Here is a 16,770-nt window from a genome sequence, read left to right on the forward strand (position 1 = left end):
CGGTAAAGTGGCGTGAGGCTTCCGAAGTGATTCTATTCAGAGTTACGTTTCGTTCTACGCTTTTTTAGTTTGTCAGCTTAGAAAAAAAATAGATGTTTTTTATTGAATAAAGAGAAACGTTGTAAAATGAATTTTATTACGCTATAAATATATGAGAACGTGTTGGTATTTGTGTTATATGACGAAGAAGATTCTAGAATCCGTTATTGATAAATATGTAACAGAATAATACGGTATTATGAACAACTCAAATTTATACCTCGTGGTCGTAAGATCATTCTTCAAAACAGATATTTATGAGGTACTAAGGTACTGATGTAATACATAGAAAATCGATATCGGAAACTGTGTTTCAATTTTTTATGTAAATCTATATGAAATGTGTGCGTCATATGCACGAGATATTTTTCACTGCTTCAAATTTACAAACGCAACAATGTTTAGAATAACATAGATGTTACTGGTATAGCTACGCAGAATTGGTTTTCTGGACGTGATTTTGTATGTGCACCTAAAATAGAGTTTACTTGAACAAATAATTGTCCAAAATGGTTCCCCGCGTGTCATTTTAACTAAAACACCACTGGTTATACGGCAAAACGAACATTGTTGTAATAATCAGTGTCTTTATATATGCGTAGGCAGCCGCTTGGCTTTGTAGGCAGCGGCTTGACTCTGCCCCTGGCATTGCTGAAGTCCATGGGCGACGGTAACCACTCACCATCAGGTGGGCCGTATGCTCGTCTGCCTACAAGGGCAATAAAAAAAAACATACATTCGTGTTGTTCTAAGTCACAATTCTGTAGTACTAAAATCGGATAGCATCACAGCAGAAATAGGCAGAGTGGTGGTGCCTATTCGTGTGGGATTAGAAGGGCTTAGAAGACGCCTCACCATTAGCACCGCCTAGTATATAATTCAAACCTGGATGCATGTCTGCTTCGCAAAAATAACGTCCAAGATAGTGGTACTATACGTAAGGTCTCCACCGTTAAACCCGATTACTAGTGGTAGAACCTCTTGTGAGTCTTACTCTGAGTCTTACTTAGAACTTATATTTCAGGGCAGGCGGCGGCATTTACGTTGTAGATGTCTATGGGCTCCGGTAACCACTTAACACCAGGTTGTGAGCTCGTCCACCCACCTAAACATTAAAAAAAATTGGAACATCTTTCTCGAATATCAGTCGAAGCTCAAAGAGAAATGGAAAGATGTACGACAAATGCTCGTGGAAATAATAAAGAAAGCTACTATAGAAACCCACATACTTATCAGTTACATAATACGTAACGTCGGATAAAATCAGTAGGGTCTCCAGCATCCCTAAGAAGGGTAGCATCAAAGTACAGCATTCGGAGATAGGGCCCTTATCTCGAATTAATTCTGCTTATGGGCCCTTTGATGGTTGCACAAAAATATAACGGTTTTTTGTCTATTTTTAGAAGATATTAGAGTTTCTGTTTTTCGTTGTTTCATGCAGTATGATTATGTAGAATTTGGATCGTGGCGCATAAAATAAAACTATTCCACTGTTGTTGTACTTTTATTTTTATAATCTAAAATTATTTTTATTCTAATAATTAAAAATTAACTGAACATTTAACGGGGTTTGATTAGATTACATTTGAGATACTAAGTATGTCCTACCCCTTTGAGGAGTATCTAAATAGTATCAGAAAGAACACGGTTCTTGGCACGTCCGAAAAAATAAGGATGTGGAGAGAGAGGCTTTTTGGTGAGCCAAATATTCTGGGGGAGATGAAGGCACGGAGGCTCGGATGACTCGGGTATGTAGTACGTATGGAGCAGGATCGGGCTATGTAACGGGTGTACCGTAGGGACGCCGCCCCGTAGGGAGGTCCAAGTACCGCTGGTCTGACGCTGTGGAAGGAAATTTACGGGAGCTCCAAGTGTCGGACTGGCAAGGTGTTGCGCAGCGCCGGGATGAATGGCAAAGTTTATTGTCGGAGGCCAAGACCCACTTCGGGGTCATAGCGCCAGTTCAGTAATAGTAGTAGTAGTAGTAGTAGCAGCAGCAATTTAGAACATCGTCGAATTGACATGAAGGTACTTTATAAATGTCATGTCAATTGTAGGCACAAAGGACAGTGCAATATTGACTTCTTGCAATTAAAAAATAAGAATACAACTATAAAAAACAAAAATAAATCAGAGTAAAACTATTTCACTTAAGTTACAAAAATAAAAACTACAGTTAAATAATAGATGAAATTTGAATACGTTTGAGTAGATAACTTATTATTAGATTTTACTTGATTGTCTCATGAAGTGTTCATGAATTCTGTCGTGTGCATTTTATGTAAAGCCGCGCACACAGACAGACTTTCAGAGATAATTTCTTACTACTTTTTATACGGTTCCAGAATCTCCTATACGGAGTATTTCTAGCTGTATGTTATGTTCTTTTTAGTAACAAGGATTTACTTGTTACTTTTCCAGTTTTACCAAGACAGGTGGGTTCAGCCAGGACGGGCAGTATTTGCTAACTGATAAGTTAGTATAAGCTGTTTAAGCGCCTCCGAAGGCGACCTAAGATTTCAAGGGCGGCTGCTTCGCGAATACATCTAGTATAGGATCGGAATTGCGACCCGTTGAGAAGATCCGGTGAGAAACTCAGCGGGCTGATCCTTTGAACTAGATTTCACGTTGCACTCTTCGAAGATATCCTCATTATCCTTTTTTTTCAACCTATCCTATACCTCAGGCTTTATATTAGATTAGCTGAACAAGTAGATGAATTCACGGGCTCTTAACCTGAGGATATTGCTAACAATAGCCCTAGCAAGAGCAGTGCTTCGCAGTCCGTAACGCGACCCACTGAGAAGATCCAGCGAAAAAACTCAGTGGGCTCTGTCTTTGGGGTTATCCATTAGGTCGTATGTTTTCAAGGAAATAATGTATATGGCAAACCATGTTGTTTTGCTGTTAAATTAACGGGATTATTATGAGAAACAGCAATTGTGTTTCATAGTAAGTATAATGCGTAATTTTAAAAGCCACAACAAATAAATGTTGATATCGCTTTGGTAAAAAAAAGTAATAACAAAAACCATAGTTTTTTAGTGAACGTTCCGAAAGGGGTTTATTATGAAGAGGCTTATAAAAATGCAGAGAAAACCTTTCGACCTCACTCCAAATGTCTGTTGAAGGTTTTATTCGAAAAGTGTTGCTGTGAAGATGTGTACATTTCTTTCATCATAAGAAATTTAAATGGTTTTATTTGTCTGTTGATACATAGGATAATACTTAGCCTTTATGAGATTTGCCATTTCAAATGGGTTTTACGTCAAGGGGTTCTCGAGTGGAGACGTAACGTGGGACGTACCCTGGCTAGGTGGAGCGATGACCTCCGAACGGTGCCCGGCAAGAAGTGAACGAGGAGAGCCGTAGACCGGGCTTATTGGTGTGGATTGGGAGAGGCCTTCGTCCAGCAGTACACGACTGTGGGCTGTTGATGATAGTCGAGGGGTAAAAGGTTTAAGCAACATTTTTGTAACTTTACAGGAGAGCCATTTAAAGTATAAAATTTGGAAAAAAATATCATAACAAAAAACTTCTTCAATTATTTGAATTTGGTAAACTTAATTTTTTTTTTATTGCTGCCTGGGTGGACGAGCTCACAGCCCACCTGGTGTTAAGTGGTTACTGGAGCCCATAGACATCTACGACGTAAATGCGCCACCCACCTTGAGATATAAGTTCTAAGGTCTCAAGTATAGTTACAACGGCTGCCCCACCCTTCAAACCGAAACGCATTGCTGCTTCACGGCAGAAATAGGCAGGGCGGTGGTATCTACCCGCGCGGACTCACAATAGGTCCTACCACCAGCAATTACGCAAATTATAATTTTGCGGATTTCATTTTTATTACACGATGTTATTCCTTCACCGTGGAAGTCAATCGTGAACATTTGTTGAGTACGTATTTCATTAGAAAAATTGGTACCCGCCTGCGGGATTCGAACACCGGTGCATCGCTCAACACGAATGCACCGGACGTCTTATCCTTTAGGCCACGACGACTTCAAATTGAAGTTCAATTAAAACGTTCCATTGTTAATGGTAATAAAAAATAAAACGGACCTTTAATTACATAGGTAAATATCGCCGCAATTACGCGAGATATCGCTTAAGCCAAAATAGCCTTTTCACTCGTCGATATGATAAAAATTTACCTTTATGAGATACGCCATTTCAAAAGCATGTCAGTTTAGTCACTCTTCACGAAGGTAAGAGGCAGATAGACAGGTGGACGGACCCAGTTCATAGGTCAAACAGTAAAAGAGCAAGACTTTGATAGACTCCTCGTATTTATATAACGAGCCCATTGTTTGATTAAGTACATCTGATATATAAAAACAAGGTCTGTTTGTTCGTAGTCAACGCACTTGTATAGTTTACGTGATTTTTCGGAAGATTTTTGGTATAGTAACTTGTAAGAGACGGCGCATGAGGGAGTTTAACAAATTATATAATTTTGGTAGGCAGCGGCTTGGCTCTGCCCCTGGCATTGCTGAAGTCCATGGGCGACGGTAGCCACTCACCATCAGGTGGGCCGTATGCTCGTCTGCCTACAAGGGCAATAAAAAATAAAATAAAATAAAAGATTAATGTTTTTCATTTTTATTACTACAGTAGTGGTAGTATATCTTTAGACAGCCCACTGAGTTTCTCGCCGGATCTTCTCAGTGGGTCGCGTTTCCGATCCTGCGGTAGATTCTGCGAAGCACTGCTCTTGCTGGGGCCAGTGTTAGCACCACTCCGGTTTGAGCCCCGTGAGCTCACCTACACGTTAGGGCGAAGTTGATATAGCCTCTCAAGGCTATCAGCATAGGCACGAGAAAAAAAAATGTGTTGTGTAGCATGCTATTTGTTTGTTGTATGGTAATTGGTAGCGTAATTTACTAATATTAGATTTGAAAAGGATTTCTTAATTCTGAATATAACTAAGCGCAGTTTAAAATTTGTCACAATGACATAAAGTACTCAGTGGCGGCATAAATGGGTCTTGTAGTTGTCACTTCATTTAAACTAGTATTACGATTTAATTTCGCATTTCTTATTTTAACTTCATTATTCTCGACGACTCAGTCATCAATAACCTCGCAAAACCGTTAAGTATAATAACTTCGAAAATAATTTTAACTATTTATGTCTTTCGACGACTCGCGAAAATTTTATACTGTTCCACCTTTTTCATTCAAACCTTTTTACGATTTCACCGAAACTTGTCCGACATTTTTTTCCTGGCAACACTTTTTCAATAACTTAAGTGAGGTATTAGGGGAAGTTCGCGACGCATAAGTTAAGTTGCTTAGCGAACTCCGGCTGTTTACGAACTCGACGGTCAATGTACAGGCGACGAGTTAAATCAACTTTGACTTTTGTACGTCAAGTTATAAGTAGACTGAATTTTGTAGATTTACTTAGTGTTTACGACTAAAGCTCTGAATTTGCGATATTCTTACATTTCGCGATCACTAACGGTTCAATGTTTCCAATTTTTCTTACTGGTGGTAGGACCTCTTGTGGGTCCGCGCGGCTGGGTACCACCACCCTGCCTATTTCTGCCGTGAAGCAGTAATGCGTTTCGGTTTGAAGGGCGGTGCAGCCGTTGTATAACTATACTGGGACCTTAGAACTCATATCTCAAGGTGGTTGGCGACATTTACGTTGTAGATGTCTATAGGCTCCAGTAACCACTTAACACCAGGTGGGCTATGAGCTCATCCATCCATCTAAGCAATAAAGAAAAGGAAAATAAGTTAGGTTTAGTTTTAAGAACTTTACATCTCAATGTGGCGTTAAGTAATTAAAATTTTAATATCGTGAAGACGAAAGCCAAAGCCTTTGAATACATTATAAATCAAGTTGAAGGGCAATTGCACACCTCATGAAAACTATTATAATATCGATTATTTTCGTGTATCATAGTCCCATTATAGTCAAAGCAATGCTATCGGCTCTTATTTCTTGCAGGGTAACATAATTCTATATTGAGAGGTGTATTTAAGGACATTTCACTTAATACACGACATTTATCGTTGTAATTAAAGGTGGGTTTTATTTAAGCTTCAATTAGGTTTAACTCATTCAAACAGTTGAAGATGTTTGTAAAGCTATGCGTTTTTATCACGGGCTTTGAGCGCGGCGACCGAATCAAGGAATTCCGTAACGAAAATAAAACCTAACACCTCCCACTTCGTCTACCATGTAGTTCGCGTTCAACACATTCACACGTTGCGCTTGTGTAGTGTTTGTGAATAAGCGCGTGGCGTGACGTCGCACTGCATGCCCATCTGAAAAGTCTGCCCATCTCTCTCTCGCGCGGTCTAGCTTATGAGTGTGAAGGGGATAGTTAATGTATTACTTTTGTTAATGTTCATAAATATAGCATGTTCTTATTATTGTTTTAATATTAAATTATTATTGTCTACTTATAATTGCATAAGTTGATAAAAAAGGCAATGCAATAGCTTTACCGCGGCAGTCCCCGAGTGCCATACTTGTTTTTTTTTTGTGATATTTTTTCCAAGTTTTAGATTTTAAATATCTATCCGGTAAATTTGCAAAAATATCGCTTAAATCAAATAGCCGTTCACCCCTTTATATAATTAATAACTTATGAAAATTGTATGTGAGTTGCAACTAAAGTTTCTAAGCACAAGGTGCCTGCGGTATCTTTTAACTATTTTAGTGGTGAGTTTATTTTCACATATTTTGCAGAAGTTACTAATTTTTGAAAGCCTTGAAGTATCTTACGAAAGCCTTTAACTTGAAAACAAATACAAAAATCAATGTAAAATTCACATCAAAATATTTAGAAATGTTAACTTATTAAATTACATTATACTCGTACATGCGCGTCCGTACAGGTCGGTACATAATACCTATAATCAAAGTGCGCAAAAGTCGGTATTCCGACGCTACTCACATTACACGCAGTAATAGAGAGTCGATATATCGACGGTTCGCGCTGAAAGGTTTAATTTGTATTAGAACTCATTAGAGCCTGTTTGTGCAGGTTAGGGCGTTTAGCTCCAGGCCGCGCAATGTACTTGTGGCGCGAGTTACGAAACACAAGCCATTTTAGTTTCCGATCCTTCAATAACTTATACAAAAATAGTCGGAGAGGATTCGATTTAAAAATGGATGGATTGCGTGAAGTGTGAAGGGAGAGAGAAGAAATGGTATATGATAGAGGAGTATGGCAGGAAAAAATATGTCGCGCCGACCCCAAGTGACTGGGAGAAGGACAGGAGAATGATTATGATGATTTCTTTACGTATAGAATAAGAACTCGTGTGGTTAAATATTGGAACTGAAATTTGGTAGTCACAATGCTGTTAGGGCGAATTTTGAGCCCGTAGGGATAGGTTATGTACTTTTTTTCCCTACCTATACTGATAGCCTTGAGAGGATATTTCAGCTTCTTATTGACGTGTAAGTGAGCTCACGGGGCTCAAGTCGGGAGTGTTGCTAACACTGACCCTAGCAAGAGCAGTGCCTCGCAGAATCTAACACCGGATCGGAAACGCGACCCACTGAGAAGATCCGACGAGAAACTCAGTGGGCTGTGTCTATGGGTTAATTTACTCGTCGAGCCCTTCGTTGCAAGCGACGGGTTCGGCAAGAACGGTGACCAGTGCATGAGATACCTAAAAGCACCGTTAATGGATCAGGAGGATCCGTAATAGTGTGTATTGTTACGTAAAGCTTGAAGGGTAGGTTCGCCGTTATTATGTAATAAAATTTCAACTCCTCGTCTCCATGTTGGAAGCCGGATTCACTTGTAATGTCTATAGATTTCAGTTACTATTTTCATAAAATTAGATTCACTCATCTTAAAAATATGAAAACACATATATTTTCCGTCACTGAGATAATAATTGCGAATTCCTTATATTAAACCGCTTCAGCTCTAGTAACAGTCCACACAAAACACCAATGTAATCCACGGGGAATTGTTGCGGGCACGCGCGTGTGTAAGCGGCCTTAATAATGAAATTACCCAAGCGACGATATACCACAGCCGGCCATTGCGAGCAGACCCTAATATTGCGGATATTTCGAGATTGTGTTCAGTGAAGATTAAGATATCGTGTGTAACAATAGGCTTATACCATAGCATTTTTAAAACATGCTGAACATTTATCGTATAGTTCAGCATATAGTTTTGATAAAAAATAAATTACAAGATTGACATTATTCAGAAGGGCCGATTAGGCGATATGTAGTCAGTAAGAGTAATGCCATCTATCACCTAATAGTAGAAACGAATATCAAAGGAACTAGTAACACCGAGAACGCTCGAGAAGTACAACGTCATCTATTGTCAGATAGAGGAAACACACATCGAGGCTACTCGATTTGTACAGAATGTTTTTTTTTATTTTATTTTTTTTATTGCTTAGATTGGTGGACGAGCTCACAGCCCACCTGGTGTTAAGTGGTTACTGGAGCCCATAGACATCTAGAACGTAAATGCGCCACCCATCTTGAGATATAAGTTCTAAGGTCTCAGTATAGTTACAACGGCTACCCCACCCTTCAAACCGACACGCATTACTGCTTCACGGCAGAAATAGGCAGGGCGGTGGTACCTACCGTGCGGACTTACAAGAGGTCCTACCACCAGCGATTACGCAAATTGTAATTTTGCGGGTTTGACTTTTATTACACGATGTTATTCCTTCACCGTGGAAGTCAATCGTGAACATTTGTTAAGTACGTATTTCATTAGAAAAATTGGTACCCGCCTGCGGGATTCGAACACCGGTGCATCGCAACAACGAATGCACCGGACGTCTTATCCTTTAGGCCACGACGATTTCATATGTTCTCAATAAATCTAGGGATGTCGTATCGACTATAAAAACGTTGCAGAGATGGCACGCAGTCAGTCAGTAATCACTCTGTTCTACTCGAAGCGAAACAACGAACGGATCACCTGAAGCGAATTGAGAATTTTAAAGTGTTCGTTAAGTGTTCTAAGTGTTAATATAGTTTTAATTTCTATTTCGGTAGAATTTTCATTTATCCCGAACCCTAGCGCGTAACGTGACTTTTGATTACTACATTTAAAAAAAACGGTGATAGCACCGTAATTAGTGAAAATGGTGCACTATTCACTAATTGACGGCAGTGCCTCACAATAGGCCCTGATTTCATAAACTCATTTCACAGATTTTTTGTATTACACTAAGCTATTCCTTCTTAGTGGAAGTGTTTCGTGAGCATGTGTTAGGTGCGTATTTCCCGAGAACCATTGTACTTGCCCGCGGCATTTTTTTAACGGCATTTACAATTGCTTTGTTGGATACGAGTGCGTACTAAGCGCAGCGTTGGGCGTCCCCTTGCCCATTGGACCGATGACTTGCGGCGATATGCTGGAAAAGATTGGATGCGGAAGGCGGAGGATCGTTTATTGTGGCGGACTATGGGAGAGGCCTACATCCAGCAGTGGAGAGATACAGACTGATAATGATGATGATGATGATACGAGTGCACCATATTATCCTTTGGGCTACTATTCTTCTCCATGTCCTCGGTATGAAAGACTCCGTTCTCGTGTCAGTGGGAGCGGCCTTCACCTAGACGGTATCTGTACTTATGGTCGGTCTACGGCATCGTCAGACCACCAGTTGAACCGCGAACTCAGCGTCATCAATAACGACAGGACTTCAAAAATTACTAAATTAACGCTACGTCGATTATAATTCGTCTGATTCGTAGTCTGGTCGCGATTTGGGCAACTGCAGAGAATTGTCTGTGTTTTTCTCATTAGCTTAGAATATTTCTACTGTGAAGGCTAAAGCTACCACTATTAAATAATATTGCGAGGACTAAAATCAATACATTTGTTTCTACGGCGAAGCAAATAAAGGTTTACAAGACACGGTAGTCGTTATTCCAATTCGAGAGTTTAATGATGCAATTTCTTGGGCCGTGCCACGTGACAAATGTCTAACCACAAAATGCTACCAATAGCACAAGATACTATAAACGTTACAAATACTACTAAAATGGTAATAAAATGTGAACTGGTAACACACACTTTAATCCTTCTAAGATCCGTCTGTTAAGAACGTTCATAGCTCGTAATATAAATACAAGACACTATTAAAACTATTTAGAAGTTATACATCATAAAAATACACTACATTTAGATATATGTTAAGTTTTATTTGCGCGACGGACAAGAGATAAAACTTTTTTAAACGGTTAAAAGAAAACAGATATAATTTAATTAATTTCAACAAAAATAAGTATGTACGTCTTTCAATTTAGATGTTTGATAGTTGCTCTGAGACCAAGGAAAGTTCTGAAATGCATATCAAGTCAAAAGCTCTAATGTCGTTTGTTTGAAGGCTTTTGGACCTTTTATACCTCATCTAGAAACTTTGTATACATAGCTTATTGGCAGCGTGATGTTCTTTAATCGCCCGCGACACGCCTGAATAAGGTCAGATGAGGGGGTTTGCTAAGTAAAAAGGTAGCAGAATTAATGTAATGAAGTGGCAGTGAGCAAAGCGCATTGTTCGAAAAATTAACAGTGCTCAAAAATGCAAACAAGAACCTCGTGAATAGCACAGAAATCAGCTGGAGCGCATGAATGTCGCCAGACCTCCAGAGGCCTATGCCCAACAGTGGAAGTCTGGGTCTGATCATGTTGTTTAAGAGTAACAGTTGCTGTGACAATTCTCGAAATATATTCAACTTGATTAAATCAAAATGCAAGGTAGTTTAATAACCTAAAAGTACATATTATTATCCGCAACACGCTTCGTCATATTAAAGAAACAGAGTTATCAGCAACATGCTTCGTCAAAAAGTACAATATTTACTTTCAGCTACAAACGTCGTCATATTCTCGAAATGCCTTTCACAATTTGAGGTTTTTTGTGTGTTTTATTATATTTGGAACGAATTTCCATAGCGCGACTTGGAGTGGGAGTTGGTTAATAAAAATTATCAAGCTAGGAACGAGATTCAAGTGTTCTTGTGAGAGACAACTTTTTTTTAACACGCCGATTTCATTCCATCTTATTTCCCTACTCAATGTCGATATTAGACCTTGAAACTCCGCAGGCTATAACAGGGTAATCCCAACGAGATTGTTTCTTCGCTGTACCTTCTGTTCAATTTATAAATATTATATTTTATACCAGACTCAACGAAAGGGAAGCCCTCGTTTTTTTATTTTCACGTGAAAACTCATAGAATATGGCGTTTAATTTACATAAATGTCATTGCGAGACACGACACGACGTCCGAAAGCCTCCAATCTAAGCTGACCTCTGATTATTTAACACGTCTTTCGAAATCAGGGTGCATACTAATTTGAATTGAAATGTTATGTCTTTAGCCATGAAATCCGGACTTACCTGCGTCGAAACCGAGGTGGCCAGTCCTGAATGAAATATAGTGTATTTTTCGAGAGAACGCTCCCTTTGTGATTAGTACGAAGCTCTTGGAACATTCTCGAATAATGTTTGTCACTCAAGGTGGAAGGATCAAGAGGAGACATTAGAGTGAGTTATGATCTTTGTATACAGTTAGACGTTATGTCCGTAATATCTTATACCTTTAAACGAGCAATTATTGTATATTAATATTGTTAAGTATGTGTGCGTGTGCCTACGCATACGGGGTATTTCAACAAATATAGGACAGTGTGTTAACAGCAGGCAAGTGTTTCACTCGTGTATTCCTCGTATCTAACAGTGGCGACGAGGATGGGATGGAGGGCAGCTCAGAAAGGGGGGAAGCTACCAATTCTAACGCTTGTGATGATATTAGTTTACCGGTCGAAGTACCTCTCATCAGGTCACCGTCGCCGCAGCGGCAAGGTGTCGAGTTAGCAGAAGAGGAGGATGAATTTCTTGAGGCCTTACCAGACCCGTCTGTCGAAGAAGGCTCTGATGGCATACCCGCACGACAAAACGCCAGCAGACCTGAGTTTACATCACGGAATAAACGCAATCGGCCTAGGGTTAACTATAAGCAGTTTTTTTAGTATAAGTTTAGTATAATCTTTTGTTTTGTTTAGAGTAGTTATGTACATATTATATCTAAGCTAAGGGGAGGAATGTTAAGTATGTGTGCGTGTGCCTACGCATACGGGGTATTTCAACAAATATAGGACAGTGTGTTAACAGCAGGCAAGTGTTTCACTCGTGTATTCCTCGTATCTAACAAATATATACTTTTATAATCTGAATCTCGGAAACGGCTCCATTGATTTTCATAAAATTTAGTATACAGGGGATTTCGGGGGCGATAAATCGATCTAGCAACGATTTATTTTCAGAAAATGTTGTTTTATTCGTGTTTTCAATAATCAACTCTTCCCGACATCTATTGGCGAATAATAATACTATTTTTCTTAATTGAGGGCAACTAACCGCTTTAAAGACACAACAAGATGGCGTCATTTAAAAAAAAAACAGCCCAGGTCATCATCTACGTCATCATACTTCTATACGAATTTAAAAAGAAAACGGCGAACTTTCAGTACCGAAAATATTGTTTTTTCTTTTACTAAAAACGTTGAAATTCTATACACATCCATTTTTTGAAACTTCACTCAACATTGTATCAAGAGCTTCGGCCTGAGTTTTGGTAAATAAGCTATCAGTTGCTGCGACGAGTAACCTTTAATTTTTTACAAAGGTCAACATATATTTACCTTTGTAAACATTAACTTCAAATAGTGAATGACATTGGATCAACTTAGTGAACGGATTATAATAACGACGGGTTAGAATACTTTATGCAATATGTATTTGATGCTAATACCAATGTGATAATCACGGCCTATTTAGATATAGCCGGTCAGTTTTGTTTTCTTAAGAACTTGTTCGAAGATTGATATTTGGTCTGCTCGTTTGATGAGTTTTATAGGTGTTGACTGTTATTGTAATTTTGCCGAAGCATTGACACACCTTACGTCCTTTTTATAACTTTTTTTTTTTTTGGTTGAATATGAATTTTAATTCAGGTAACCCCATTTTCGCATGTGGTCAAATTTTTTGTTGATTTATGAATACGGATCATACCTGAGGACTTTTTGGCGGGTACGCGAGGAGTGAAGTTGTGTGATTTGTTTTATTTTGTCTAATTAGTGTTTCTGCAGGTTTAAATGTGTAATAACGGTGGTTTATTAACTGTTTAGTATCTGTGAAAGTGCACATATGTGGAAAAATGAAATAAAGCCACTGAACGTAACTTTTTTTATTTATTTTTTTAATGCTTAGATGGGTGGACGAGCTCACAGCCCACCTGGTGTTAAGTGGTTACTGGAGCCCATAGACATCTACAACGTAAATGCGCCACCCACCTTGAGATATAAGTTCTAAGGTCTCAAGTTTAATTACAACGGCTGCCCCACCCTCCAAACCGAAACGCATTACTACTTCTCGGGATCTTCCAAAAAGTCCACAGATAAAGTCTCAGTAAATGACCACCATTTTACTAAGATTATACTTTATCCCATATCATCACATCTCATTTCGTTTTCATTTCACTTCATGCCATGTTTCATAACAATGAACTTAATTTCATTTCATAATATCATTATCATATAGAAAAGTTACGTATCATTAAAATGAGACTTGACCTAAAGGTCTTAGTTCTTCTTCTTCTCAGTCGTACACTCCTGGCTGAGTGGTCGTGGTTACGTATGTCTTAATGCTTGGTTGCGGCTTTTGAGAGACTTCTCCATCTCTCTCTATTTGTAGCGTGTCTTAGTTACCAGGTCATAATATCCCTAAAAAAAAAAACGATCATACCTGAGCAGTTTCACGTCCCAGAGGGCCAGCACTTCGGGCGGACGCGAGCCGCAAAGAGCGAGCTTAGGGCCACAGACGTGCAGGCGAACCGGCCCGGCGCGAGTGTTCGTCTGCGGCGATGATATCAGGATCGCGGCAAACTCTTTACTGCTCCCAAGATTGTGTTGCACCTGAAGAGCCAAATTGCGAATTAGATTAGAATTCGGTGGTAACCTAAGAGGGTATTCCAGCTACATGCTTTAAAGTCGACGTGGCCTAAAGGATAAGACGTCCGGTGTATTCGTGTTGAGCGATGCAGCGGTGTTCGAATTTCGCAGGCGGGTACCAATCTTTCTAATGAAATATGTACTTAGCAACTGGAGATGGGATTAAGCCGGTCGCCGGATCTTCTCAGTGGGTTGCGATTCCGATCCCGTGGTAGATTCTGCGAAGCACTGCTCTTGCTAGAGTTGTTTATTGCTTAGATGGGTGGACGAGCTCACCGCCCACCTGGTGCTAAGTGGTTACTGGAGCCCATAGACATCTAGAACGTAGATGCGCCACGCACCTTGAGACATAAGGTCTCAGTGTACTTACAACGACTTCCCCACCCTTCAAACCGAAACGCATTACTGCTTCACGGCAGAAATAGGCAGGGTGGTGGTATCGACCCGCGCGGACTCACAAGAGGTCCTACTACCAGTAATTACGCAAATTATAATTTTTGCGGGTTTGATTTTTATTACACGATGTTATTCCTTCACCGTGGAAACCAATCGTGAATATTTGTAGCGCTGGGCATATTTTCAAAAATAATAGATTATTAATTTACCTTAACTCTCCATTGTATTAATCCCTCTCTAGTATCGAAAGCTAACACCGGAACGACGTCTTCGCACAATATCGCCAAGGTATTCGATTCCTTGTCCAACGTGAACCCTGACTCAAATCCAAGAAACTGCTGCAAGGATAATGAAGCCTTAGTCTGCCCGTTCTTCTGTCTCTCTTTTAGGTCCTTGTACAGCTGTAGGTGAACGCAATCTGTAAAGAAGGATCACAATTTATTCTGTAATAGTTGATTTTTGTGATTTTGTTTCTTTAGAACTTCCAGATTGCCTCCAACGACTAGTACTAAATCATTGTGGAGGCTTGTGGAGAATACTTAACGGTAGGCAGCGTAACTCTGCCCCTGGCATTACTTAAGTCCATGGGCGACGGTAACCACTCACCATCAGGTGGGCCGTATGCTCGTCTGCCTACACCGGCAATAAATAAGAAATAAAAAAATAAAAAAAAGAGATCTGTCTTTTATTAGCCTTTTAATTTAGCTTGTTGATGAATGAGGAATTGGCTAAAAATGGGAATAGGTATTCGCGGGCTGATATTCTAAAGTATCGATCGCTACACTTGAAGTGGCCGTAATTGAATAGGTCCTGGATTCAACTGTGAATGGTCATAGCAGAATGATAGAAATTCTCGAGTATAAAAAAACCGACTGGCTTAGATTGAATACTAATGTGTACGATTATTTGAAATTAGTATCCATAAGCAATTAACTAATTTGCACTTTATTACAATATAAGTGGACTTGTTTTTTTTTTATGCTTCGATGGGTGGACCAGCTCACAGCCCACCTGGTGTTAAGTGGTTACTGGAGCCCATAGACATCCACAACGTAAATGCGCCACCCACCTTGAGATATAAGTTCTAAGGTCTCAAGTATTTCAAGTCGAAACACATTACTGCTTCACGGCAGAAATAGGCAGGGTGGTGGTACCCACCCGCGCTTACTCACAAGAGTTCCTACCACCAGTTGAGTTCTTGTAACTCCATTGCTGCCAGTGTCATGTTTAGAAAAATCTACAATTATTTGAAATTATGAACATACTTATACATATTACATTTTTGTAACAGAATTAATTTATTATAATTGATATGCCTCCGGGCACAATGTAATGAACTAATTTATTATGCTAGGCACTTACTATTGTAAATGATACTTCAAAGCGAAACCTTCACTTAACATGTACACAGGGAGCGAGAATAATAGAGTACAACATAGTATTATTACCTATTCTTGTTCATAAAATAATATTAGTACGTATCTCTAAGCGTCCTCCAAATTCAAATATCTTCGTACATAATATTATGTACTGTAGAATGATACGCGAGATTGCCTTGTGAGTAAGCTTTTTCGTATTCTTTTGTGACATCCACGTATATTACTTATTCATATGCTTAAATATCCCAAAGGTAAATAGGTCGCTCAGTCAAGATTTCTCCCTGGAGTTGATGAGAATTATACGGGACGAAATTTGTTTTCAAAATGTTCGGAGCACACATACTGAATGTTTGATCGACCAAAACTTTGAATTTTGTTAGCAGATCTAAATATTTTTGTATTGGTGCGGTTTATTTTATTACATCGAATAACAATAATAACATCGTGTAATAAAAATCAAACCCGCCAAATCAATAATAGTAGGTGGTAGGACCTCTTGAGAGTCCGCGCGGGTAGGTACCACCACCCTGCCTATTTCTGCCGTGAAGCAGTAATGCGTTTCGGCTTGAAGGGTGGGGCAACCGCTGTAACTATACTTAAGACTTTAGAACTTAGATCTCAAGGTGGGTGGCGCTTTTACATCGTAAATGTCTATAGGCTCCAATAACCACTTAACAACAGGTGGGCTGTGAGCTCGTATTAAGACATTTTATTTAACATTTTCCTTTCGTATGTTTTATTCGTGTCAACGTGTTAAGATGCAGTGTTAGCGACGCGTTTCTGTTAAATTGACACAATAAGACTGTTTTATTGTGTTTTATGACGTAGCCGTATCGATCGGTACCCACCCGAGGGATTACAAACAATCCTTAACGATATATTCAAGGATGATTGAAGTTTAAGAACGTCAACTGTCAGATTTTTAAGTTGTCATTATTATTTTTTTATTTTCTATTTTCGTTCCTGATGTTAATG

General features: G+C 39.3%; 1 protein-coding gene across 2 annotated transcripts in view; it reads right to left on the reverse strand.

Annotated features, from left to right (window-relative positions):
• Positions 1 to 16,770, reverse strand: part of LOC114242390 (uncharacterized) — a 177,985-nt gene that overhangs the window by 12,796 nt on the left and 148,419 nt on the right. For both annotated transcript variants that reach the window (XM_028173528.2, XM_089738260.1), the window contains 2 exons: positions 14,626 to 14,834; positions 13,815 to 13,984 (listed from right to left, as the gene is read on the reverse strand). In XM_028173528.2, coding sequence (XP_028029329.2) covers positions 13,815 to 13,984; positions 14,626 to 14,834 — 379 coding nt within the window. The remainder of the gene's footprint in view (positions 1 to 13,814; positions 13,985 to 14,625; positions 14,835 to 16,770) is intronic.

The sequence above is a fragment of the Bombyx mandarina genome, chromosome 03, assembly GCF_030267445.1.
Source record: "Bombyx mandarina strain Sakado chromosome 03, ASM3026744v2".
NCBI classification, from domain to species: domain Eukaryota; kingdom Metazoa; phylum Arthropoda; class Insecta; order Lepidoptera; family Bombycidae; genus Bombyx; species Bombyx mandarina.